General features: G+C 39.2%; 1 protein-coding gene across 4 annotated transcripts; it reads left to right on the top strand.

Annotated features, from left to right (window-relative positions):
* Positions 1-1,158: 1,158 nt before the first annotated feature.
* On the top strand, positions 1,159-27,201 carry LOC18435880 (topoisomerase II-associated protein). 4 transcript variants are annotated; one of them, XM_020668221.2, is made up of 6 exons: positions 1,159-1,294; positions 2,413-2,491; positions 3,580-3,734; positions 4,712-4,768; positions 17,262-17,328; positions 24,405-27,201. In XM_020668221.2, exons 2-6 carry the CDS (start codon positions 2,464-2,466, stop codon positions 26,477-26,479), a joined length of 2,382 nt encoding a protein of 793 aa, XP_020523880.1. In that variant the 5' UTR covers positions 1,159-1,294; positions 2,413-2,463; the 3' UTR covers positions 26,480-27,201. The 4 variants fall into 4 exon arrangements, with proteins under 4 accessions (XP_020523880.1, XP_006845982.1, XP_088713591.1 ...); XM_006845919.4 differs by lacking the exon at positions 2,413-2,491; XM_088857465.1 differs by lacking the exon at positions 4,712-4,768.
* Positions 27,202-27,410: the final 209 nt, after the last annotated feature.

The raw sequence follows: 27,410 nt of genomic DNA, 5'->3' as shown, positions 1-27,410 counted from the left end.
AAGATTTATATATTTTTTGAATTTCAAATTTTATTGTCAGTGTTGGAAATTGATTGTGGAGAGATCATAGAGATTAAAGCACTTTCTGAACAAAGATTCGAAAGGAGGCTTTTTCATAAAACCTAGGCCTTATAAAAACCTCATCATGGGTAATTGAAATTTGGAACTGTATAAAAGTTAATATACATAATTAAATGAGAGAGAGAGTTTTGGGTGATTGAGATTACAGAGAAAATGTTTTTCAAGTTATTGAGATTTGAGAGAGATTGGTTTATAAGAAAATTAGAAGAGATTGAATGGATTAGTGAAGGGGAGAGATTTTTGTTTTATGTTGGGTACCTAGAGAGAGAGATCCATGTTTTTATTTTTATTTTTGTTTTTGTTTTTTTTTGGGTAGATTAGTGGGGAATACCTGTCCCTACCCGTTTTTATTTTTATAAATAATTAATAGTTTTTAATGCATATGAGAAAGAAAACTTAGACCGATAGCTGAAGCTTAAGTGGTGCTACCACGACGTCAATCCCATTTCTAGAGGGATCCATGCAATCCCATTTCTAAAGGGATCCATGCTTGCTCTTTAGAGAGAGACATTTACAATTTTTCTTCCTCTCATATTTTGTTCTCATTTATAAAATTAAATTAAATTTAATTGCTTGCCTTTTTTCACTCCAAAATTTTAGAAAAGGCCAATGATTTTTTTTTTTTTTTTTTTTTTTTTTTGAGACCATGAAAAAGGCCACTAATAATTCCCTTTTTAAAACCCCATGTGGTTCTCTTCCCCTACTGAAAAATTGCCGATGCCTTTCTCTCCTCTTTCTCTCTCTAAGTTATTCTCTCTCTCATGTCTTGATCCATTTCACCCTTTTCTCTCTCTAAATAGATAAGCGAGCACCCCATTAAACCAGCCACTATGTCCTGATAGATAACCCATTCAGCGTTCTCTCTCCTCCCCCATCTCTCTTTCTCTCTCTAATTTTTTGTTCTCTCTCTTCTCTTTTTAAGTTCTGGGCTACTCCCATTGGCAATCTCTTATTTCTTTATCTCTCTCTCTCTGTAAATGAATCTTATGCGATTTAGAATTGGGGCACAATAATTTAATCCCTAGGTGCTGATTTAGGATCGAATGGTGAGAAAACCCCCTTAAATTCAAGCTCTGTGAGCTTGAGGAGGGTTCTGTTGTTTTTGTATCTCTATTGTTTGTATTGGGTTTTCACAGAGACATGGAAAGTTTAGAGAGTGAAGGTGGTTCAGACCACCAAAGGGTTTCGAAAGATTTTGCTCAGGGTTCCTCTGGTAAGTTACTCATTTAGATCTTAGTCTCATCCATGAAAGTAGTCTTCTCTATTCATATGTTCTTAAAACCTCTCTCTATCTCTTGATGAGTATGATTAGTATTCTCCGTCTCTCTATCACTCTCTCGTTCACTGTATTTTTTTCTCTCTGAGATGTATGATTTAATGCTTTCTCTCTAGGTTTGAATGAATTTCATTTCTGGCATATTTATTATCTAGATCTGATTTGCTTTAAAGGTTTAGTGTGTTACTTCATAGAATTTAGCGGGTTTTGTTGAAATTTGTGTGATCTTTTGATCCTTCTATTAATTGTTATCTCTGTTCGCAATATTCCTGCTCGCAAATCCCCGGTTAAATTCATGCTTTATACTGCTTTTTCTCCCTTTCTGGACATTTTTAGGTTAAGAGTATACCATCTATAGGAGGTAGTGATGTTAAACATGGTAACTAAAGTCGGTGAATTATTTTGTTGACAAAGTTCATTATGAGCAAATCCGTTTCTTTGTCGAACCCATTTTTTTCTGTTTCGTTTTGCTCTCTACCCTCCCCCGCTTTCTGAAATTTACAAAGTGGCCTCTTTTCGTTTAGGCATACTTGTTCTATTCACTTTTCCTTTGTATTGAGGGAATTTGATTATCTCCCATGAACTTTTCTGAGTAGAGTTACCCTTATGTAAATTTTTACCCTAAATATAAAGTTAACCTTCTTCAAAAAACTTTTCTGAACTGAAGGGAGCGTTCTTCATTGGCTGCCTTTTATTTTCCTTTAGTGATTGCAGATTTTGATGTTGGTTTAAAGTTTTAGATACTTTACTACTCATGATCGCCTAAGGTTTTCTTCATAAGCCTCAAATGGGTTTTATTTGCAGTAACTTTTACATTGGGGAGCTTTGTATTTTATTTTATTTTTGTGATAAGTAACACGTTTCATTAAAGAGAAAGAGAATGGGCAGCTATAACAGTGTATGTTGTGGGATTATCTATCAAAAGAAAAAAGAAAATCAGTGTATGTTGTAGGGTTACAGAAATTCACCAGGGTGTAATTGTGTGGTAAACTAACTTCCCAAAAAGTTGGGTAACCTAATATGTCCGGAAATTTTCTACTGTCAAAGCTGTGCAGGTGGATGTTGATTTTGGTTTTGGATGAGGATTGACCTGGATGGCTTGAAGGATGTCCTATCTGCTGCGTCCTTTGCTAGGTATCGACGTGACTGTTTGCTTCGCACCATGTATGCTCGGAAGAAACTAGCATATTGGAGCGGATGGTGATTGTTTCTTTAAAAACTTGGTCCAACCGCCAAGGCATTTTGGAGTTTATCTTTCTATTTCTATTAGAAGGAACATGAACAGATTGTTTCATCTTTGGATGGGTAGGCTAGTTTGGAACCTTGGTTAGCTTTGCTGCAGCTTTTGTTCTCTACCCTCCAGATCGAGTGGCTATAGTCCCATTTTGGGGATCATAATTGCTTTGATTTCATGAACTAAATCGAATCTAAGAATCAAATGAGAATAAATAGGGTGTACTCTTTGGGAGCTTGGGCTTGCTTTATTTTTCTTGGAAAGTGGCTTCCACTTTATGAAAGCCTAGGATTGCGGATTTGGATATAGAGAATTGCAATTACTTTACTAAATATGAATCTTAGAATGTCCATATTTGGTATATCATCGTCTTTCTTTCTATCTTAGGCTTTAGTTATCATCATCATAGGAGCATTTTCCCAACTATTTAGGTTTCTGTTATCAACAATGTCAATTCCCCACCTCTTAGTTCAATAGCATAGAAATAACTCATCAGGTCTTGTCCTTTCTATTATAAAACATGTTCTAAGGGCATTGTTTTCCTACTCAGATGGAAAAGATGCTGGCAAACAGTGGTCAGTTGACCGCCATAGCATTCTTAACTCTATCGAAGCATTCTTAACTCTATCGAGTATTTATTGCAAAATTAACCTTTCCAAAGGCAGCTTTATCAACATTTTCTTTGATAATATGGGTAAAATGTTGTTGGAATTTTTTAATGTGCACAGCAATTTGTAGCATTCAGATGAATGCATAGTTTCGCATGCAGTGGTTCTAACTAGGAAAAACTGTGCAGTTTTTAAAAGCTTTTATATGTCAATTACTCTTTGATAATGTCTGTGTCATTTGCCACTGATAATTATTTTGATGAATAATGGTAGATAACTTGAACATATTTATCGATGATCATCATGTAGTGCTTGTGTTATCTGGTTGTGTGCTGTTCATGCTCATTTACGATCCTTTGTTTTATTATATAAATGTGCAGCAAGTACTCGCTTTGATGCTGCGCAGTATGCATTTTTTGGTAAGGATGTCACAGAGGAAGTTGAGTTGGGAGGCTTGGAAGATGATGATCACCTTGCATTGGTTGGGTTTGATGATGAGGAGTATAAAATGTCTTCAATTGGGGATACAGAAGAGGTAATTTAATGAAGAAAATAATCGAGCACAATTGAACCTACCTTTCTTCTCCTTTTTCTACAACACGTAATTTTCATGTTTTACACATTTGACTTTGAGGGATGGTTATTGTAATGCATTTTTTATATTGTGTGCAGAAGGTCTAGTAAAGTGTGAATATATGTAAATTATAAATCTTATCTACATATCAGAATTTCCTTTCTAAATGATAAAGGTTACTCAACCAGCATCTTTCAGGATAAGGTTTACCAAGTGCGAAAATTTTGGACATTTTTTAAACAAATTGCTTTTAAATTTTTTCCCACTGTTTTATTTTTTAATTTTTATTTAGTTTAAACCATCGAATGGACAATATATCTGTACTTTTCAAAATTGTTGTTGCCTCTTCTTAGTTCATCTAGTACTCTTCTACGATTCCACTTCTTTATTTTACACATGAAGGCCTTTCAAAATGCCGTAGCCCTTATCGTTGTAAGTGATTTTCTTTTTTTTTTTTCTCTATATTCTTGGGTGCTCAAGGTACTAGGCATCCTTTTTATAGCATAAAGCGGAGAGAGATACAGTGTAACTTGTGATGTTGTGGTAGCATACCTAATCTTTGGTCTAAGTCTGGCTTCACCAATATCTTCAAAGTATTGTTAGTTGGCAACATGAGGTTTGGTAGCACACAGTTTGTTGCAATGTGAAGATTCTATGTTAAATTTATTTTGGGTGATCATTTGTAAGTACGTTGACTAAACATGCATACAGGCCTGGTATGCATGGTTACATTTACACATAAATACATCCATGCATGTATCCGTACATCCATACATGCTCATGCATAAGCATATGTGAATTCGTGTGTATTTTTCTCTTGTTTATGCAATAGTTTCTTAATTATGCAACTATGTTCCATCCTTTTTTCCTTGTTGAATGGCTTTACATGGAGTTTTTATAAGTATTTTGACCTTTGATTCGTCATGCTACAACTCCAGCTGGATGGATTAGATCTCATAGCTGAAGTTGATGACCTTGCAAGCACCTTTATGAAGGTCCGTATTCTTGAATATTTATGAACGTTAATTCTGAAATGCAAATGTTTTATGATGCCCTTGTGGTTAGGTTTTTGTAGTTTTGAATCATGTCCTAATGGGGGCATTTCTGATAAGAAAATAACTTTCCGTTCAATACTGAAAAAAGAAGGAGTGAATGGCTATCTCTATCATGAAATATTAGTTATTATTCATGCTTTTACTAGTTTACTTTTACAATAAATTTTTTAAGATATGTGTATCTGCCTTTTTTATTTTAATGACTATCTAGTTACTTGTCTAATTTATGTGTCCAACACTTGTTTGAAGCCATGCTTGTAATCTCAATTTTCCTTGGAGTAACTTCTATTAGCCTCTGTACATTTTCAGAAATTTAATTTTTCTATTTTGATTAATAATATTAATAGCATGTTATGAAAGCTTGGTGGGTCAATCCAAATCTCGCCGGCATTGATCCGGAAAGCCAACTCACCTATGGTATCCACCAATTAACTAGGATTTACCAAAATTGGTCTATTTTTTAGCTCCACAAGATATCCTCCTGTTTTCTAATTTATCACTATTCACTTATATTTGGGCTTCTGTTTTCTAATTTATCCCTTTCTGTATTTGAACTTTTTATTAGGATAGGTAATATTCAATGCAAGTCATACTCATATTTATCACATCCTAATTTGTGTGTTTTGATTTACATAACATAATATTTGAACTGACCAATCCAAAAAATGAAAAAAAAGACATAATCTCCCCATTGTTTTGTATTGTTTTAAACTTTTTTAAATATTGTCTAGGATATTTTTTTCCATTTTAAAATCCACACCCCCCACCTCTCTCCCCTTAAAATTCACACACACACACACACACACACACACATTTTGGGTCATTGAAGCTGAGCGGAGTCTGAGTTGCGGAGTAGGTTGAACTGGTGAACTTGACGGCTGAGCCAACTTTGAGTCCCATGTTTTCTAAAATACGGTTAATAGTTCAGTAGGCACGATTTCCTCATAATACAAAGTCCATAGGCATAGGGGCATAGTTTTCGAAGAAGTGTAACAATATAAATTGAAGAAAGATAAGAGAAATGAATGAAAATGAAAAACCAAATATAAGGTTAGACTAGAGTCACCTAAACGGCACAACCCCCCAACCCCACCCCACCCCACCCCACCCCACCCCACCCACCTCAACCCACCCACCTCACCCTGCTCCCACAAAAAAAAAAAAAAAAAAAAAAAAAGGAAGGAAAGAAGAAGGAAAAAGGAAGAAAAGAACCCACAAAAAAAAAAAAAAAAAAAAAAGGAAGAAATGAAGAAGGAAAAAGGAAGAAAAGAAGAAGGAAAAAGGAAGGAGAACTCACATTGAGGTTAGCTCCTTTGAGTGGGGTTTCTCACCTTAGAAAATCCTGGGCATCCTTTCTTTTCATAGACCCCACATGATGGACATGATCGAGGCCATCCAGAGAAGACAACCTATCTTTAGTAGTGGCAGATCTAAACATGGCACTAGGAGTTGTTGGATGGACTTCAGGGTAACCCATTGCCACTCAAAAAGTTGGAGTAGGTTGGACCAAGCTTGTAAGCATCATGTGTTGCAAGAAAAGGTGGTCACTGGTCTCTTTTTCTTGTTAGCACATAACACACCGGTTTGACAATTGAATGCCTTCTAGTTGGTCTCTCGTTAGGACTTCTCTTGAGCCACAGGCTTGTACTTGGTGAGGGTCAGGGAAGCCCACAATTTATTGAAGATGTTCTTGGGGCTTTGGGTGTAAGCTGGAGTAGAAAGAAGCCACTGTGAATATCACTGATGTCATCGCGGCCAGACCAGCCTATTTGTTAGAAGTAGAAGTCTTGAAGGAAGTTAAGGAGGTCAGTCAGATATAAGCTTTCAACTTTAGTTAATGGCCTTCTAAATGTGGGAGACCAAATAATACTTCCCTGGTTTCGGCTATTTTTGCAATCATCATCATCATCATCTTCGTCAAAGCCTTTTCTCACTAATTGAGGTCGGCTATACGAATCCTGGTTTGCCATTTTGCTCTATTGAGGGTCATGTCCTAAATGAGACCATAAGTCCTCATATATATTCTCACTACTTCCAACCACGTCCTTTTGGGCCTATCTTTTTCCCTTTTGACCATTCCACTTGAGCTAACTCGCGCTTTCTTACCGGTGTTGTATTGGGTCTGTGCCACACATACCCATCCCACCTAAGTCTACTCTCTCTCATCTTATAGCCTATTAGTCCCAAACTTAAATTTTCTTGATTGTATTCATTTCGAATTCTATTCTTCCTTGTCTAGCCAATCATCTATCCCAACATCCTCATCTCCACTGCATTCATTCAATTGGATATTGTTTTTTAACCGCCCAACATTCTGCCCCATAGAGCAAAATTGGTCTCACAACTGTCCTGTAGTACTTGCCCTTCAGCTTCATTGGTATGTGACGATCGTATAAAATTCCAGTTGCACATCTGCACTTCACCCACCCAACTCTAATTCTATGTATTACGTCTTCCCCAATCTCTCCATTTTTCTAGATTATCGACCCAAGATATCGAAAGTACTCTCTTTTTGGTATTTCCTAGCCATCAATCTTAACTACTCGTCTCTACTCCTATTATTATTAAGCTTACATTCTATAGAATTTGTCTTAGTCCGACTAATTTTGAAACCTTTGGATGCTAGAGCATCCCTCCAAAGTTCTAAATTTGTGTTTTGGGTCTCATCGATCAAAAGTATATAATTTATGAACAACGTGCATCACGGTACCTCATCTTGTAGGTGCCTAATTATGTCGTCCAAAAATAAGAAAAAGAGGTATGGGCTGAATGCTGACCCCTTTTGTAGACCTATTGTCACTAAAACCGTCTCTCCACTAGTTGTTCATACACTAGTTAGCGCTCCACCGAACATTTCTCTCACTAAGTCGATGTAATGTTTGGAGACTCCTTTATTTTTCAACATCCACCAAAACAAATCTCTAGGTACTCTATCATAAGCTTTCTCTAGATCAATAAAGACCATGTGGATGTCTTTTCCCTTCATACTAAACTTCTTAATGTTGCCTAAGTAGGAAAATAGGCTTGGTTGTTGACTTCCTTGGCATAAAACCAAATTGGTTTTTTGATACACACGTTTTAGTCTTAGTCGTTGCTTGATCACTCTCTCCCAGAGCTTCATAGTGTGGCTCATAAGTTTGATCCATCAATAGTTCACACAGTGTATGTCTCCTTTGTTCTTGTAAATAGGTACCATAATACTTTTCCTCCATTCGTCTAGCATTTTCTTTGTTCTCAAAACCTTGTTGAACAGCTTGGTCAGCCAATCAATGCCAATCTCCCCATGCACTTCCAAACTTCTATCAAGATATCCTAAAGCCTTTCCTATCTTCATCCTTTTCAAAGCAGTGCAGGCTGTCATGTGCCCAGAGTCTGGTCTCCCACCCATTAAACTTTTCGAAATCTAATCCAACTCATTGTCCTCTCTTTGAAATTTTGCTACTCTTGGCGATGCTTTCCATGTACATGATGCTCAGTGAGGGCGGTGCCTAAGGAAGCAACCCCCTTTTTCAGTACCATACTTTGGACCTCCCTTTGAAGTTTTTAACTGCTTGTAGGACCTCCCTCCACAGCTGGCTATCCTCATTGCAAATCTCCACTACCATTTTCCTGAAAGTGTCATATCATTTTCTCTCATCCTTCCCAAAAGTCCCCATACTTTTTTGTATAGACGAGCACAGTCCCAAGCAGTGAGGTGGAATTTGTGTTCGTCATTGGTCCCTGACCACAGAAAATTTCTCATATGACTCTTAATCTTAGAGACCACTCACGCCGGCATATGGAATAAGGACATTTGGAAAATAGGGATGTTTGCTACAATTGCTTTGATTAGGGTGATAACCCCCCCCTCCCCCCCCCCCCCCCCCCCACCCACCCACCCACAACACAAAAACAATGGATAAGAATCGGCCTTTCCATCATGCCAGCCTTCTGTTAAACCTTTTTGTGATTGTATCCCATAGGTGCTTCCTGGGATTTCCAATGCGTAAGGCTAGGCCTAAGTATTTTGAAGGTAGTCTGTCCACCCCACAGCCCAGCTGTTGTGCCAATCCTTGGACGGCCTCATCATTGAGCTTTATGCCCAGCATTTTGGTCAATGTATTCACCTTCATACTGGTACAAATTTCAAAACATCTGAGGAATAATCAGAGGTTGTCTTGCTGTGAAGGCAAGCTTCTCAGAAGATTTGGTATCGTCGCATACAGGAGGTGGGTGATGTCTGGTCCATTTCCAGGGGTAGTGAAGCCCTTCAAGAATCCTTGTTCGTACAGTCTAGAAATGGACTTTTGAGGATAATTTACCTACTCTTGGAAGTAGGAAGGGGGAAAGAGGATTTAAGGGTTACTTATATCATATATGCCTTTCAAAATTTGCACTGGATGCTTTAACCAATAATGGCTGGATCTTCCCATTTCTTATTAGTTTATCTGAAAGAACCCAAAGAAACATTGAGTACTTTGTGTTTTTGCGGTAATTTTTAGAAATGATCTACTTTATTGTAGGGACAGGTTGATGGTCTTTGGTAGCTTTTTGTTTTATCATTTTATTTTATTTTGTTTTTGATTCATGAGATCAAGATGGATTTTCTTTTGGAAAAGATGAATATCTAGATGGGTCAGCTATGATGATCATATTGGACGGGATTTGCCTTAGCTCATTGTCTATTGGCGAAGTTGGGTCGTTGTCGTCATGAGCAAATCAATTTCAAATATGTCACAGATGACTATGACCAGAATGGTAATTTAGTTTGTGCCTTGTGTGGGTGGGACATACCCAGTTTCTTCGCAATTATGCACCCTGCTACTTTCACTTTCTAAAACGATATTCTCATTGTCATGAGACTTAGTTTAGTTACTTCACTGGTGGTTGCTAGCACCATCCGGTGGCAGAAAACTGCTTCCTCACCACTTCCGAAAGAGAAGTGGAGTGCTCTCACAACACTTGATCCCACATTCAAATTCTATTCCTTTATTGGGACCACTAGGGTTTCCCCACATAGCTGTTTCACTTTTATTGTCGTCTTTTTCATCAATTTGCTAGGATTTTCTTCAGGAAGACTCATTTCTTTGCATGTCTTTCTTTTTTTATTCCTTTTAGTGTTGAGAGCTGGGGTATGGTCCCTGGTTCATCATATGTGATTTGGTTGGACTGATTTTCGAGTTCTGATTGCTTCTTCCATTGCATGTCCACCTAGCCTGTGTGCTCCCTGAAAACTTGCTGGTCCAATTTGGAAACCCGTTCACAAATTACTTTTTTTTTTTCAGTTTATCTGATTTCCCCTCTTCTAAATAGGTATCATCAGGTGTCTTTCTTATGAAAAGTGCATCAAGTGTTATTCAGAGTATTATGTGTTTGGATGACTTCAACTGGGTGTTAGGCAAGATCTTCGATGACTTTAACTAGTTAATTAGCAACTAGTTTCTGGCTTTCCACAGAGTCCTGGTCTTTTCTCTTTTTTTGCATAAACAGGTCGTGGTGTCCCTTCTTTTTTCCACCATAGAATGGTTTGCAAGTGCTAGGTAGCTGTGGTGACATTGCAATCCTTCGCAAGCAAAGCACAATTTTATGGGTCTTTTATGTAAGGAAGCTAAGGCTTATGGAGTTGATGGAGCTTTGGATGTGTTTAGAATCGATTTTTAAGGAATATAGGTTCCAAGACTATGGAGGATGCACTATCATCTTATTCTTTTGTCTTAATTGGTTGGAGCATTATGGGATTAATCATTGTGCAACCAAGAGGGCATTCTTTTTTGAAGATTTACTCCGGTGGGATTAATGAAGGATTTGAATATTTATGATACTTCTTGGATTACTGAAGGTTTTGAATATAGGTTTTGTGATACTTCTTTGATTTGAAGTTGAGGATTAACCATTTTGCAGCCATGATGAGCTGGATATATATATATATATATATATATATATATATATATATATATATATATATATATGGAAAAAGATTTCCTAAGCTACTTGCTATAATGGATAGTATAAGCTGCTAGCTCCAAGCCGTCAGATCTTTCATCGAGTAGTTCAAAATTCATATCACTATTTTAATTTTAATTTTTTTTCTATAAATCAGATTAAGATGAAAGTTTAGGTGTATATACGTAACACTATTGCTCACCATATATAAATATAAAGCAATTACTTTCAATAATTAAAAATGACCAAATTACCCCCAACATTTTTAGGGGTATTTTGGTCATTAAATATTTTAGGAAATATTATATATATTTTATTATGCGCCCTATTTTTTAATACACGTCCAAAATTTCATTACAATTTGATTTCTAGAAAAAAGATTAAAATTCATATAGTGATAATTTTGAACCACCCGATGAAGATCTGACAGCTGGGAGCTAGTATCTTATACTATTCATTATAGCTAGTAGCTTAGGAAATATTTTTCCTATATATATAATTATACAACGCTTCAAAATCTAGAAAAATCACGCTTTTTTGATAGGGAGCTGACAGATCGACATCCCGGTTCGTTTCTCTCCAGGTATGTCGGAAGTCAACTTGAAGTGGCCTGTAAAGAAAGTCGAGATGGTCGAAAATGTGGGTTAGTCTCCAAGGAGGTTTAGATCTTGTTGGCCATATGATGATGACATTTCTAAAGTTGGGCTCAATCATTGAGTGGTTACCCTAATTAAGATCAAATCTTTTGAGTGCCTCAAGGGAAGTGGTTGTTTTTTACCCATTTGGAATCTCCGTACCCAATGTAGACATAGAATGTGAGAATAGTATTGCCGTTGTAAAATTTGGAAATGCCTTAAGCTCAGCACGGACCCGGATTATCCAAAGAGCACCCATCAATATGCTCGGCAAGGAGGCTTGAGGTGTTTAGACTTCAAAATTGGTGACCAATTATTTTCGAAGTTGGATGTTGTGAAACCTCTTGAGTGATTTGCAGCTAGAAGCCTAGCAGATGGTGAGTGATCTCGCCTTTTTTGTTGTTGTTATGCGGTGAGGAAGAGAGTTCTTGGAATTGGACAAGTTAGCAGGATTGTTCTTGCTCCAATTGTTTAATGTTATTTTAACGCGACTGTATTTTCTTTTGTACCGAAGTCTTGCCTAGCTGAAAACCTAAAATGAGGACCACCAATTATGGATCAGGCTACCAAAGGAGGAGTCCTCGAGCCAAAGAAGTTCAAGTCTAGGTTTTGGGCCATGAGCACTAGAGGTAGTGTCTTTAAGTAGAGGTTTGTGGTCAGATGTGGGTTTGGGGAGGGAGTTGGAATGTCTTGTGGGGAACTCTTCTTCCCTTTTGGGGGAACAAGGAAACGGTCCAACTTGGTGAGTAAGAGTGAGATTAGAGGAGTGGTTGGACCAGGTGTAGGAACAGCCATTAAGAGTTATGTCTAGGAGATGATTATGTGAGATAAAATGGGAGGGAGAAATCAGACATGGATGTTAAAATGTTGGGGCAGCAATTCAATTCATGAATCAGACATGGATGTTAAAATGTTGGGGCAGCAATTCAATTCATGGCTCCATCTCTGATGATATTGAAGTCTCCTCCAATAACCCAAGGACTGGGAGGTGAGTTGGCAATGTTGTTCAAGTTGTCCTAGAGGGTGGGTCTAAGGTCCCCTCTATTGGGATCATTGATAGAGGAAAACTTCTGAGGGAAGTTGTTAGAGATCCTAGAAAAAGAAACGGTGATGGAGAAGAGCCTAAGGAGCTAGAGGTTAAGGCGTGGATGATGGGGTCCCAGATGACCCACATTGTATCTGAACGCTCATAGAATCTTTCAAGGCTGCCTACCCCAAATTTTCCTAACATCAGGATACTGCTAGGAAGAAAAGGCGTGCACAACAACCTTCTTTGGGCATCCCCTATACTCCTAGTATTCTAGATAAGGATCTTCAATAGAGGATAGGAAGGGAGGAGCCTTGATGCTTGGGATAGCGTTTGACAGGAGAGTTGTCAAGGCAAGTCAATGGGAGAGTGGGACAACTTTGAAGGAGATTGTCATCGAAGTTGATATTAGAAGAGAGATCGATCACTTGATCAGTTCTTTAAAGCCCTTGGATTTTACTTTTTGAGCATTAGAATATAGGATATCAGAGAGATCCGAGATAGGATTGTCATAGTTAAATCCCATTTGAGTGAGCATATCCTAAGTGTTGCTCACCACACTCGATCCTTTCTACTTCTGCTAGGTTGGCGGTGGAGCTTGGTATAAAAGCAAGAGTGAAGCGTTGGGTTTTGTGGGATAGTTGTAATCAAGGTCTGAGCCGAAGTGGTGCCTCGTGTTGCTACATTTGGTGATCTTTGGTTCTGGATTGTAGATGCCATGTTGGGATAATTCCAAAGAGAGTGAAGGGGCTAGGGTTTGTGTTTACGTTGGAGGGTGGTGATGAAGAATGAATGGAGAAAGAAGATGAAAGAGTAGGTGAGGAGGTGGTTGGGTTGTTGTATGGGAGGTCTATGGTGGTGGTATGAGGGTTGTTTTTTTTTTTCTTAGGGTATGGTGTTGGGGGGGGGGGGGGGGGGGGGGGGCGGCGGGGAGGGGTGATCCTAGGAGGGAGGAAGCCTTTGGATATGTAAAAATTGGTCAGAGCAGAGGAGACTTTGGGTGGAAGGGGTGTGAGGGCATCATGCTATTCAGTGATGGCATTGCAGTGGTCAATGATGAGGTGTAAAGGTATGGAGAAAAAGTTTGGAGCAAGGGTTGGTGGAAAGGAGATCTCCGAGAACAAGGTTGGTTTGGGGTAAAGGCATTGGAGGTCGGGTGGCTATGGGAATTGGAAGAGGAAGAAGCATGTGGATGTAGGCAGGTTGCTGGGTTTCATGGGGGGCTGCAGACGTGGATAGTTGTGGTGAGGTCGGAGGGGTATTCGGTTCTTTAGTAGTCTGGATTGTTGGAGTGGGGTGATTGCATATAAGGAGGTCGGGGATAGTAGTTTTGTGGGAGGGGAGTAGGGTGATGTTGGTGGGTTTGATAAGGGGGTATAGTGTTGGTTTTTCTTAGTGGAGGGAGGTGCATTGCGACGGATAAATGATTGTATGTTGGGATGTGTGATGTGGTGGATGGGACATAGCAGGAAGGCAGAAGGGCTTGGGAATGGAGAAGAGTGCGATGAAGGGGCCAAGCGAAGGGGAGATGGAGAGGAGGGTGAGAGAGTTAAGCATAAGGGTAGAGTGGCTAAAGGTGATGGAGGTGGGGGAAAGTGGTTGGCAGCTGTAGTGATGGGGTTGGCATGACCAAGCATAGGACTGAAGTGACAATAAGGGATGAGATGGGTAGATGTGATGAGTTGGCAGTTGGGGGAAGGGGTTGGTATTTGGGGGTAGGAGAGTGCAACGACATCAAAAAAAAAGATGAGAGGCCTTTCTACCCAAAAATGAGGAGCACCCAGTCTAACGCAACCTTATATCAATAATCATGTTACTTAGAATACAATATGGTCAAACTTCAGTCAAATCTACTTGAAAATCCCATTCCAATATTCCAAATTTTAATACGAGGTGCCATAAGGCCATCCCCCAAATTTCACCTCAAACCGACTTTGAATGATAAAGATATGGATCTGGCAAAGTCAGGAACCCAGACGAGATGCCCTAAAATGGCCCTACAATTACAAAGCAATCCTATGGTCAAAGGCAGAAGGTAGGTAAGTGGGCAGATGGCTGGGAGCCACATCAGGAGAGAAAGACGAAGGTAAGGTGGAGGCTGAGGTTTGGAAAACCTGAAAAAGGCAGGAAAGGTAGAAGGGGGAACCTGGTAAAGAGGGGTCGGAGTTTGCGAGGGGTAAAAGATTGGACTAAGGGAGAGAGCATACCTTGGGTGGAAAGAAGAAGGGTGGTCGGTCAGAAAGTGGTGAGGTTGAGGAGATTTGAATAATGGGTAAGACCAGGATGGTGAGGGATCATCAAGAGTTTGTGGATAAGGGAAGTGGAAGGTTCTGACACGGCAAACGTGAACCATGTGAGGGGTGAAAGGAAAGTAAGTGGCTAGAAGGGCAGATATGAGGGCTGGATTAGGAAGAGCGGGGTCCGTGGTATGGACAACAACGATGCCAAAAGGGAACTGAGACCACTTCATGGGATTATCGGAGGTGGTATAAAAGGCACCATCCTGCTGACCTCGTGCTCAGGCGCCACCCCTTTTCCGTCCTACTTGAGGCCCCAAGGCGGAGTTGGTGCTAGTTCTCCTATGGCTCTACCTGTGCCACTTGGCTCCCCTCCACACCACCACGAAAAAGGTGTCTTAGTTGACCATGAACCCCCCCCCCCCCCTCCCCCCCTTGCCTCAGTAGTCAGGCCTTTCGGCCGGGCCTGACCCACCGTCTCATAGGGCTAGCCCATTAATTCCAGCTTCTTTCTCCTGCCTTCAAAACCTTCCTTGAAGGCTCATATCCCTAGAGACCCTGATTTTCATTTTTGAAATATATTTGTGACATTTATTTTGTTTCTACTTTTATTTTTCAATTTTTGGTCTGGAAAATGCTCAAAAAAATACAAACTTCACGAAATAGGAAAGAAAAAAAGAAATAAAAAATAAAAACGAGCACTTTCTGTTTTTTGAATTTTTCTATTTTTCTATTTTATGTTTTTCTTTATTTTTCCCTATTTTCTCCATATCTGATTGGTGAACCGGTCCAGTTCGGTTTGTCCAACCGAACCGGTTCCTTCATCGATCTGGTCTTGGCAACATTGGTCTATAAAAGCCCTCTTAACCCTTTTTTTTAATGGTTGGACAATTGAGATTAAGAGCCAACCTAAGCGAGAGAAAGTATCCTGTAAATTATCCTTATGCCTCTCCCATACCACCCAATTTTCCCCCACATCTTTTCAAAATTCCCAAAATACCCTTCAAATCCCAAAAGAACTCAAAACTTCCCAAGAAGTTCTCACTCGTAGAAATTTTGTTCTATGCTTTAGAATGCATCCGTGGATGTTGAGGACTTGGGTTATGGGTTGGAACGGAAATGGTAGTGAAGGATTTGTTTGGGAGTGGGTTTCTACTGTGGTGGGAAAAGTGGAGTTTTGAAGAGCCTGAGCTTAGGATGTCTTAGGGAGCGGTTTTTGTAAGTAGTTGTTTGGGTTTGGCTGGCAGGTTTAGAAGCTATAAGAGCGGTGGAAATTTAAGTGTTTGGTTTGGATGGCGATTTTCTTTGTGAGTTAGGAGCGTGGTTGAAGGGATAGATCTGGTTGTGGTAGTAGCAGTATAAAGGCGGTGGGTTGGTAGTAAATACTTGTTTGGGTCTTCTTGTTGGGGGTTTGTTGGAGGCCATTGTTGGGGGGAGCAATGAAGGCCAGAAGAAGATAGCGAAGAAAATACGAGGTATGTAGAGAAAGATCCCCTCTCCAGAGGAGAGAAGACAAGAGAATAGGAGGAAGAGGGGATCTACTATGTGAAGTGTATGATAGCCATACAAGCAGCGGTGGGAGGAGGAGGAGCCCCACTCATCTTTTTCAGCTCTGTCTGTATATTCTTGTTCCTAGCGATATCTTGCATCAGCCTTATCATTGAAATGGAAAATTTGGGTTGCTTTCTCTTTTCTAAAACAAATTCCCTGGTTATTTCTTGGCAATGCATGAAGGAAAGTCATCTTCTACCTTTCTCTCACCTGCACTTCTGTGGTCATTTCTTATGGGCTTCATTTGTTTCATTGAATTGAAGGTGTGAGCTCGTGTGTTTCTTCTAAGTAGAAACTGACTTCATTCAATAAAAGAGGATATCTGAATATACTTAAAGGGGATCACTGTTTCCTTAGGGATTCCAATGACAAAGGTCTCAGCTTTTGACTCCTTTTGCATGCAAAACATGCACTAGGTCTTGTGTGGACTCATTTTGAAGTATTTGTAGAATGGCATGGTTGTTGGTCAAACTTTCTCAATTGTACAAGTTTCCCATCTCAGGAGTTCCAGTACAATTCCAATTTGGGAGGCAAAATCTGAGCACTTGATTTAGAGTCTATTATAGAGATGGTTATAAGATTCCAAAGAAATTGGAGCAAGTTTGTTGTTTAGGAAGGTCTAGTGTGTCATGTTTATGCTATTCTACATTTAGGTGTACAAAGAGTTGTTATGCTATGCAACTGGTAATAAGAAACCCCTTCTCCAAATCAAACTGAGAGGTGAACACAAAAAAACAACATAATGCTCTCAAAAAAGATTAGCTCTCTCTTTTTCTCTATGTGCGTGTTCTTGATTTCTTAGGTTTATCTTTGAATATATACACTTCTAAACTCATTACACTAGTACTTGCAGCATATTCCATGTTAAACCATTATTGATTGATGGAGATTTGGTTTTATTACATTTTATTGCAACATGCCTTATCCGTATAATGCCTAGATATGATTCTTCACACGTTTATGTTCTGTATCTAATATATTTCTAATGGATTCTGCCAAAATTTAGAATCATTGTACTTTTCCTCGCACATTCTTTGAATATGCTACTTTTCTATGTTCAGTTAAACACCGGTGTTGGCGAACCAAAGAGTTCAAATATTAGTGAGAGAGGCTTTTTGTCAAGAGAAAGTGAGTAATTATGTTAATCTTTCTGTCTTTTGTTTCATAATGGATCTTACAGTTTAACTACGCATGAGTAGTCACTCTAAAGTTTCTAATGTTTTGCTTTTTTATTTGGTAAATTATAATACAGAATGTAGACAATGAGATCATTTACTTTTGATACAAGGTCACAATCATCATTGACCATTAGATTTGAAATCATGTGGTTGAGGATGTGTCATTGTTTGGACACAAAGTCCAAAATAAAATTTCTCAAATGTTGTGACACATTTTCATCTATTGAATTTCACATCCGATGGTTAAAAGTGATTGTGACCTCTTTGTACAAAAAATAAATGGTCTCATAGTATACAATCCCTTACAATACATTGCACTTAATTTGGACTATGAGCTATTTTTTGCAAAGATTAGATGTTCAACTACTAGGCTATCATGAGTCACCAATTGTGATAAAAGTTGTACCTTTTTGCTTTTCTTAGTTAATAAATGCTTTCTTTATGTTAGATGTTATCATCAGAGGACATTTATATAGTGCCATTGTGATTATGGAATGCAAATTTTACTTTGCTCTATGTACTTAATATCATTATTCACTTTGAGGCATTTGGTTTATGGGCTTCGTCAGTCGTTCTTTATATATAGAGCAATGATCCAATGCAACGGTTGTATTATAGTATAATGCAACGACACTTCTAGAAAATCATGTTTGTGGTATTTGTATAACCTCAAATTTTGCACACACACTCTCTTCATCTCAATAATCTATCACCAAAAAAAAAAAGTTCAATTTGAACCCTAGATATGGTCAAAATGAGTCCCCTCCAAAAACGAATCTAGACCATTCATGTTGTGAATTTCAAGATCTTAGCCTTTATAAACTCAAAATCATTTTTTTCGTTTTTAACATTGTTCATCTAATGATAATAAAGCCATCCAAAAAAAATTGGAAATGAAAAAATCCTTCAAAGGCCTAGATCTAAGCATCGCACCAAAATGAACAACCTATGTTAATTGGGCTAAAAAAATACTTTATAGGTTGTGTTTTCAATTTTTTCTTTTTTTGTGATTGTTTCTTAGAATGAAAAGAGTGTATATTTTAAAATTCGGATCAAACAAATGGCTATAAGATGTTTTTTTAAGGTTGTTGCATCATATTACTATACAACGGTTGCATGAAATCATTACCCATATATATATATATATATATATATATATATATATATATATATATATAGAGAGAGAGAGAGAGAGAGAGAGAGAGAGAGAGAGAGAGAGAGAGCATAAATCATGATAAAGTGTTTTGATTATCTTGGAAATGGAAAATATGTATTGCATTTTATTTTATTTTCTCAGTTCATATAAGGGAAAGAAGTAAATTGTAATGCTCTTTTGTGATGTCATCATCATCATCATTTTATCCTTTTCCCAATTAATTGGGGTTTGCTGCATGAATTCTGGTTATCCATTTTGCTGTATTGAAGGCCATATCCTCAGTGAGGCCATAAGTCCCCATATCTTTTCGGACTACTTTTAACCACGTCCTTTTGGGCCTACTCTTTGCCTTTTTCAGTTCTTCCACTTGAACTAATTCTACTGCCTAACAGGTGCTGTATTTGGTCGGCGCCACACGTGGCCAACGTACCTAAGTTTACTCTCTCTCATTTTATTGCCTATTGGTCCACCCCTAAATTCTCTCGAATAGATTTATTGCGAATTCTATCCCTTCTTGTTTTGCCACTCATATATCTCAACATCTTCATCTCCGCTACACTCATTATATGGGTATATTGTTTTTTGTCTGCCCAACATTCCGTCTCATTGAGTAAAACCGGTCTCACAGCTATCCTATAGAACTTGCCCTTCAGCTTCATTGGTATGCGGTGATAACATAAAATTTCGGTTGCACATCTCAACTTCATCTACCCAGCTCTAATTTTGTGTTCGACATCTTCCTTGATCTCTCAATTTTCTTGGATTATCGACCCAAGATATCAAAAGTGCGGTCTTTTTTGTACTTCATGGCTGTCATTCTTAGCTACTTCCTTGACTCTACGCCTATTATTATTAAATTTGCACTCCACATACTCTGTCTTAGTCCGACTAATTTTAAAACCTTTGGATTCTAGAGCATCTCTCCAAAGTTCTAACTTTGTGTTGACGCCATTTCGAGTCTCCTCAATCAAAACTATGTCATTTGCGTACAACATGCACCATGGTAGCTCATCCTGTAATGCTATTTTGTGATGTGATCAATAAAAAATTGTTTTGTAATTTCGTTTATCAGATATAATTTATGTTATCAGATTCACTTCTCTTTAGTTGAAGAGTTCAATGTCCTAGGCTTCAGCCTCCATATTGAAGTGAAGCTCCTTTAATTGTAGATCAGAATTTGTGTTATCGGAACCGGCTGGTTATAGATCAGAACTGACTACTACCCGGTTCCAGTTTTGGTTGGTTTGAGTAATCCGGTCGGGTATTTTAAAAAAGATTAAAAGAATTATGTAAAATCTCCAAAAATAAGGGATTTGTTGTTAATGCGTTTTTAAATGTTTTTGTTTATCATTTTGGCAAAGGGTGGAAAGTGTTTTGGCCACAAATACCTATTTTTACATTTTCCTATATTTTTTAAAAAATTTCAAAAATACCCATGGGCACAAATCGATTTTTTAGTATGTAGTTGAGTGGTGTTTGTCTGCCCTTAGTCAAGTCTCATGTAAATTTACTGGAAAGTTCGGACTCACTGAAACACACTGAAATTTTAAACTCTGCCAACCAAAATTTTGCTGCTTTTTGAAACCACCACCTCTCTCTCAAGCATTCAGTTCTCTCTCCCTACAACCTCTACCCTCTCTCTAAAACTCCTAAAATCCCTTTTGTATCTCTAAACCTCACTCTCTCTCTCTCTCTAAACCTTGCACTATTTCTCTTCAAACTCTAACATCGCCAATGCACCATTTGAGTTCTCTCTGAACACCAGTTTTCCTTCGGTGGTGATTGCGATCTTTCATTCTCAGGACTTTAAAAGAATAACCATCATGTCCCACGGGTTTGTACCCTCACTGGCCATTTCCAGGTGGTGAGTTTACTTCAGCAAAAACTTTGGGGTCTTCCTCTGAGTTTGCGTGTTCATAGATGGAAGGTATTTCTTTGTGGGTAAACCGCTTGATTGGGGTGGAGAGCGGCTTTGGGGGTTACTTTTCTGAGTTTTCTCTGCTAAATTCAGAGGCCTCATTCTATTTAATGATTAAGTGTTCATGGATTGATGGTATTTCTTCATTGGTAAACCGCTTAATGGGGGTGGAGAGTGGATCTGGAGGGTTACTTTTCTATGTTTTCTTTGCTAAATTTAGAGGCCTTGTTTGATTTAGTGGTTAAGTGTTCATGGATGGATGGTATTTCTTGGAAACCTAGTTAAATTTAGTGGGTTCGCGGAATTTGCCTCAAGGCATCCTCTCATCCCTGAGAAGACCTTGGAAAGGGATCTAATGGAAATGGGTATGTAGGAGAGCACTAAGCTTTCTGAAAAGTAGCTGAGTTTTGACAATAACTAAAGGTTTCTTTATGGGCTAGTCTTTCTTTGAGAGATTAACAAATGAACTTCATTCTTTAGAATTTGATCTTCATCATAGGGAAGTCTTGTATATATTAAAATGTTTTTTAGGGTTTATATTGACCTATTTATAAGATTCAAGCCTGCTATATGGGGTGTTCTTTGCTTCATATAATAAAAAAAGCATATTCCTAGGATTGAGGGCACTTTCTTTGCACATGTAAGTCACAATAGATGACTACTATTAAAGGAAAGTCATTATAGGCGATTAATGAAATTTAAGGAAATTTTAAATCGTTCTCCTGATTTCGTTATTCATTGAGGACTTAAAAAAAATGAATACTACTATTCTGGGGTTTCTTTACGTTTGAGCATTGTTGCATAGCATGTTCATTTTTTGTCTGGTCTTCTTCAAAACTATTTATAATAATTTTACTGATTACAAGTATCAAATTAAGTAATTAGCAATAGTAAGAAAGAACTCTATCAAAAAAGAATACTTTGGCTTCTTACAAACCTTTTGGGTCAACAACTATTTCTTTTATATATATTTTCTGAGATTTCTCATCTTTATTTTATATTTAAAACGAGCACCCGAGACTTTAACTTCCCTAGATTGGGTGAAGTGCCAAAGGGGTTCTCTTCCCCAGCCAAACTGGAATGGACTGTGGTAGAATTTGATAACACCGGATATGGTTGTTGATTATTATTTTTTATGGTTAGAATATAATTGCTTATAATTTTTTATTGTTGATAAAAGACATTATCTAGTAACCATGTTAAACATGAATAAATCAACTAGTTCAATATAGGCAAGGCTTTTGGTTGTGTGGAAAATCCACAGAAATCTTGCCTAAAAATTCCCAGTGAATCCCTTTTGAGTTTTGATAATATAAATATTTGCCTATAAACAACTATCTCTTGCAAAGCTAAGGCTGGGAAGAGCTTTATAGTGCATTAAAAGCACTACAGCTTAGGTTTCTATAATGGTCAAAGGGGAGGTGTTGGCAAACACTTGCCAACACCAAATACAATCGATATGCTATTCAAAACGCAGCTTGATTCCCTCGTAGTATATTAGAGACAGAAAGAACCCTGCGCTTCCATTTCCATTGTATTTCCTAGAGTCCTCAGGCATTAGGTTTCCTAACACAGCGCACTGGCAAATGAAGCCTAATTTGATTCTCTAACTAAGCTTCATTTATATGCATAAAAAGACATCTCTATGCATTAAATTATGGGCAGTCTTCCTTTTGATCCATGAAAAGTTCATGAAAGGAGAGAGTTACATCATTACTGAATGGAGAGTCCATAATAGGCAGATCTCTGATACCAATTTGTACCTATCCTATTCCAATTTGGTGAAAGTGTACCCCATAGCTCAACTGAGTATGATATGCTATGGACATATGGTACTCGAATGGGGAATCCTTCGTCCATTCCTAATGACCAATGCTGGAGATCAACCAAAGTTGCTTCTACTGGGACATTCTCCTTGATACAGTTAGGCTCACTTTGGACAGAGAACTTGTTAACGAATAACTTTGATCTCTCTCCCACCTATTCATCATTATAAATAGAAATAGTTTGGTCCATTTGGCTATTCGAGGGTAAGAGCCTTTCCAGATAAATGTGGGGCCGTCCAAACTGGGCCTTAATCTCTGGAATCTGTGATCATGAATTTGGATACCCCTTTGGAGTACTATATACCATGTTCTCTTGTAATCATGGCCTATTGGTTTAGGAACATTATGAGTCCAAACCCTAAATCTTCCAAGTATGGCTACCATATAACATCAAATGTTTCGTTGTTTCCACGTCCCTGTTCAGAAACCACATATTAAGTCTCTAAATAACTCATTAACTTAGGAATTTACTTGTCCCACATATCCCAAATCATTTCCTATACTTTTTGCATGGTTGGTTTCTATTAAGTTAAATCCTCATGAACAAACCTAGCCATCATCAGCATCGTCATCTAAGCCTTATCCTAATTATTTGGGGTCAGCTACACAAATCTCGTTCTGCCATTCCGCTCTATGCAGGGCCATATCCTCATTCACCATATCTCTTCTCACTACTTTCATCTATGTCCTTTTGGACATTTTCCTTGCCTTTTTAGAGCCTTCTACTTGAACCAAATCGCCCGTTTTAACCGGTGTTATTCTAGGTCGAAAAAACTTTGTCCCAAAAAAAAAAAAGAACAAGTTCTCATGAACCAGGACAAGGGCTTTTATTTTCTGATTTTTCTTTTTTAGATTTGTCAAGAAGATAATCTAGCATTTTCTCAGGTGTTGTGGATCTGTGGTTTATTAGTTATCTATCTTTTGGATTTGTCAAGAAGATGATACTAGCATTTTCTTATCTGTTGTGGATCTGTGTTTTATTACTTATCTATCTTCAGCATCAAAGGGATACTAAATATGTACTTCATATTCATACTCGTGCTTTGTGTAAAGCTTTGAATTTCCAAATGTGAACACCGTACGGATTAATGCTTTAGCTTTATTTAGATATGATCGTACAAGTTGCTACTTAATTTTAGAAATAACTATGTTAAGATTGCTGGGCATTTCTCCTTTCTTTTACTTAGGTAACCTGGAATCAGCCACAAAGCAAAACTAAGTTTATTCTCGTACAATTTTTGGCATGGAGTTTCATCGGCCCTAGCAACAATTTGTGTGGGAGATGACAAACTTGACGTAAGAATAGCTAAATGAAATAAATATTTGAAATAGAAACTAGAACATAGACCAAACCTCTCATTCTAGGCCATCAGCTTTGCATAGTCTGGGTGGAAGGCTCACTCATAATGGAAGAAGATCGTCTAATTGTTCCTAGATTGTCTAAAGGAGGCGCTGGTGCCATGGTGGTTGCTTGATATTGCTAAGGGGATTTTTTGTTCCTGTCATATCTGTTGTATCTCTTTTAGTCATGTTCATGGAGAGGCTAACACCGACACATATTCGTTGGCAAATGTTAGTGTGGGTTGTGTAAACTGAGTTCTTTGGTGGTACGGTTTCTCAGATACTACCTTAACGTTTCTGATTTTTTCCTCTTCTATATTTTCTAAAAATCCAAAAATAAAATGTTAGTTACTAAAGAAAGAAAATAAATGAAGGCTGCCCGTAAGAACAGCACAATAAGCAATTTAGCAAGGTTCATTTCTATTACATGGAGAACTACAACTTAGTCTCGTTTGTTTAATTGCAATGTCTATTATACTGTTGCACACTGGTCGAAAGAAAAAGTTGTAGAATGCTTGTGAATTATCAAGGAAAAGTTGTGAATTATCAGAAAGGACTCGTTATATAATGTTAATTTTTTGTTCACTTTCTAAGACAAATCTGAATTCACACTAGAGCATACAAAGATATTAAAAGAAAAATAAAAAGATTTGCAAAATTCATTTCAGTTGTTCTAACGGTGAGCTCTTACTATTGATTGCAATACGGTAAGTTGAACAATTTTTTTTTTCTGTGATGTTAACTTTTGTTCATTTGCCATGACTGAACAATTAACCTTATCTCAGGTTCCGCCACCGCTGATTGGAACCAAGATGCCGACTTTCCCAACTGGTATGACCAACCGATACTCGATACTGATAATGTGCAACAAGAAGGCAAGAGGTGGTGGTCCCAACCCCAACCCTCTTCTGCCCGCCCCTCTGACCCCAAGCCACTGTATAGAACATCATCTTATCCCCAACAACAGCCTCACTGGTCGAGTGACCCCATTGTGCCAAAGTCCTCGTTTAGCTCTTACCCACCCCCTGGCGGCCGGTCCCACTCTTCCCCTAACCAATTACGCCATCCCAATATGCCCTCACCCTCACCTCCTGGGCCCCACCTTCCTTTTTCCTCAAAATCCACTGCACCACCCCCTTTCCCGACCCCCCAACTTCACCTTACCCCTCAAAACCTTCATTACATAGCAAATATGTCAAATATCCACCCACCACAATTTGCCCCTTCAAGCCTTTCTTTAAACAACCGGCCCCAACTGAGCCATTGGATGAACCAGCCAGGCCATGGTGGGCTCTTGCCAAGCATGATGCAGCAGCCACCACTGGCTCAGGCAAATGGATTGATGCAACAGGCTCAGTTTTTGCAGCAACAACAAAGGATACATTCGATACAAGCTGTCATGACCCATTTGCAAGGCATAAACCCACAGCTCTTTAGCCCACATTCTCAACAATCCCACATGATGATGAGCAAGTTTGAACCGCCTATTGGGGCCATGGACCAGGGTGGTAGGTCCAAGGCCACCCAGCGATCAAGAAGAGGCGGGTATGTTCAAGACCAAAATAGCCAGAGGAATGAAAATAATAGCAATGGTTGGCCTCAATTTCGGTCCAAGTATATGTCAGCTGATGAGATAGAAAGCATACTTCGAATGCAACATGCTGCTACCCATAGTAGCGATCCATATGTCGATGACTATTATCACCAAGCTTGCTTATCCAAGAGCTCAGCTGGGGCCCGCCTCAAGCACCATTTTTGCCCCTCATTTCTCCGAGATTTACCCCCTCGTGCCCGTGCCAACAATGAGCCCCATGCCTATCTCCAAGTTGATGCTCTAGGACGAGTCCCCTTTTCATCAATAAGACGGCCCCGCCCCTTACTTGAAGTGGACCCACCTGAGGCCTCGCCTGATGGACCTGGAGGACTTGGGCCTAAGCCTGCTGAGAAGCCCCTCGAGCAAGAGCCCATGTTAGCTGCGAGAATAGCCGTTGAAGATGGCCTCTGTCTCTTGCTTGATGTTGATGATATTGATAGGCTTTTGCAATTTAGCCAGCCCCAAGATGGCGGGGTTCAACTTCGTCGACGCCGACAAGCCTTGCTCGAGGGTCTTGCTGCCTCCCTTCAACTTGTGGATCCACTCGGGCCCGCAAAGGGGCCCTCGGGCCTAACCCCAAAGGATGATCTGGTCTTTTTACGCATTGTCTCTCTCCCCAAAGGCCGGAAGCTTCTGACCCATTACCTCCAATTGCTATCACCAGGGAGTGAGCTGACACGCATAGTTGCAATGGCCATTTTTAGGCACCTTCGGTTCCTTTTTGGTGGATTACCATCTGACCCTGACTCTGTGGAAACCACCATGAACCTAGCCCTCACTGTATCTGTTTGCGCCCACGGCATGGACCTGGGCTCACTAAGTGCTTGCTTGGCTGCTGTTGCATGTTCAAATGAGCACCCACCTTTGCGCCCGCTTGGTAGCTCAGCAGGTGATGGAGCCTCAGTTGTGGTCAAGGCAGTGCTAGACCGAGCCACTGAGCTCCTCATGGACCCACATGGCTCGTATAGCATGCCTAATCGAACCTTATGGCAAGCGTCATTTGATGCCTTCTTTGGTCTGCTTACAAAGTATTGTTTTAGCAAATACGAGAGTATTATCCAGGCTGTGGTGAGTGGTCCTGGTGGGCCTGGGCCCATTGGGGCGCGTGAGGTGGCTAGGGCAGTTGCGAGAGAGATGCCGGTTGAGCTTTTGCGGGCAAGCCTGCCTCATACAAGTGAAGCTCAGAGGAAGGTTTTGGTGGAATTCTCGCAGAGGTCGATGTCAGGGCTCACAGGCCCAGGGGGGCAGGAGATGGGGCCTGGTTAGGCCCCCCAACACATTGTAGGGGTCCAAGCTTTCTACAGTTTTGAATGTGGGTCCCAGTTTTTTAAGGTGTCGCATGTGGGTCCCTGCTCTCTAGGGTTTCTTTACCCTTTTGAGTTCATGGCATAGTGGGGGGCAGTGGCCTGTGTTGGAGATGCATGTTTTTTATGTCTGATGATGGCAATTGAAGGATGCTAAGGTAAACTTACCGTGAAACCTTCCTTTCTTTTCCTCTTTATTTCTTTGAACTATCTTGTTACTCCTTATTTGGTTCTCCCCTTTTGGGGGGGTCTGTAGTACCTTCTATGTAGTTTTTCTTTTCTTTTCTTCTTTTGGAATTTTTGGGAACTTTTAAGTGGGCCTGCTAATGTGTAAGATTTGAGGGTTCTTTTCTCTCAAAAGTTTGATGGTGTGGGTGGAGGAACTTTTTAAGGATGGAGTTTCCTTATTCATTATGGGAGCTGAATTTTGGTGCTCCAGAATGGGACTCCGAAATCCAAAGCGTGAAATAGGGGTAGACGAAAATGGTTGTACATGGGTGTAGCTAGTAATCTAGGAGGGAAATCATGTTTCAATAGAAGGGGATATTTTCTTCATTCCTGTTTCTTTAACCTCTCTCTCTCCATCTCACAAGTTCTGTTACAAGGCATTGGACATGAAGACAATGGTGTTGTGGAAACATAGCTGCTTGTCATTGAATGGAAGTATGTTATATTTTGTTCTCAGGTCTCTCTCTCTCTCCTCTCTACCCCGCCCCCCTCTCTCTCACTCTCTCACTCTGTCTGTGTGTGTGTGAGTGTGTTTTTGTGCGAGGATACATGTGGAAACAGGCTTGTATTATTGAGTGTGAGGAATATTATTCAAATTTTTCACAGCACCACCCCTTAAATATACAATTGTTTTTCCAATCTAAGAACATTTTTTTCTTCCATTC

This window comes from Amborella trichopoda, chromosome 2 (genome assembly GCF_054954075.1).
Source record: "Amborella trichopoda isolate Santa Cruz 75 chromosome 2, AtrichopodaSantaCruz75HAP2 v2.0, whole genome shotgun sequence".
In the NCBI taxonomy this organism is placed as follows: Eukaryota; Viridiplantae; Streptophyta; class Magnoliopsida; order Amborellales; family Amborellaceae; genus Amborella; species Amborella trichopoda.
This window is presented reverse-complemented; position numbering and strand designations above follow the sequence as displayed.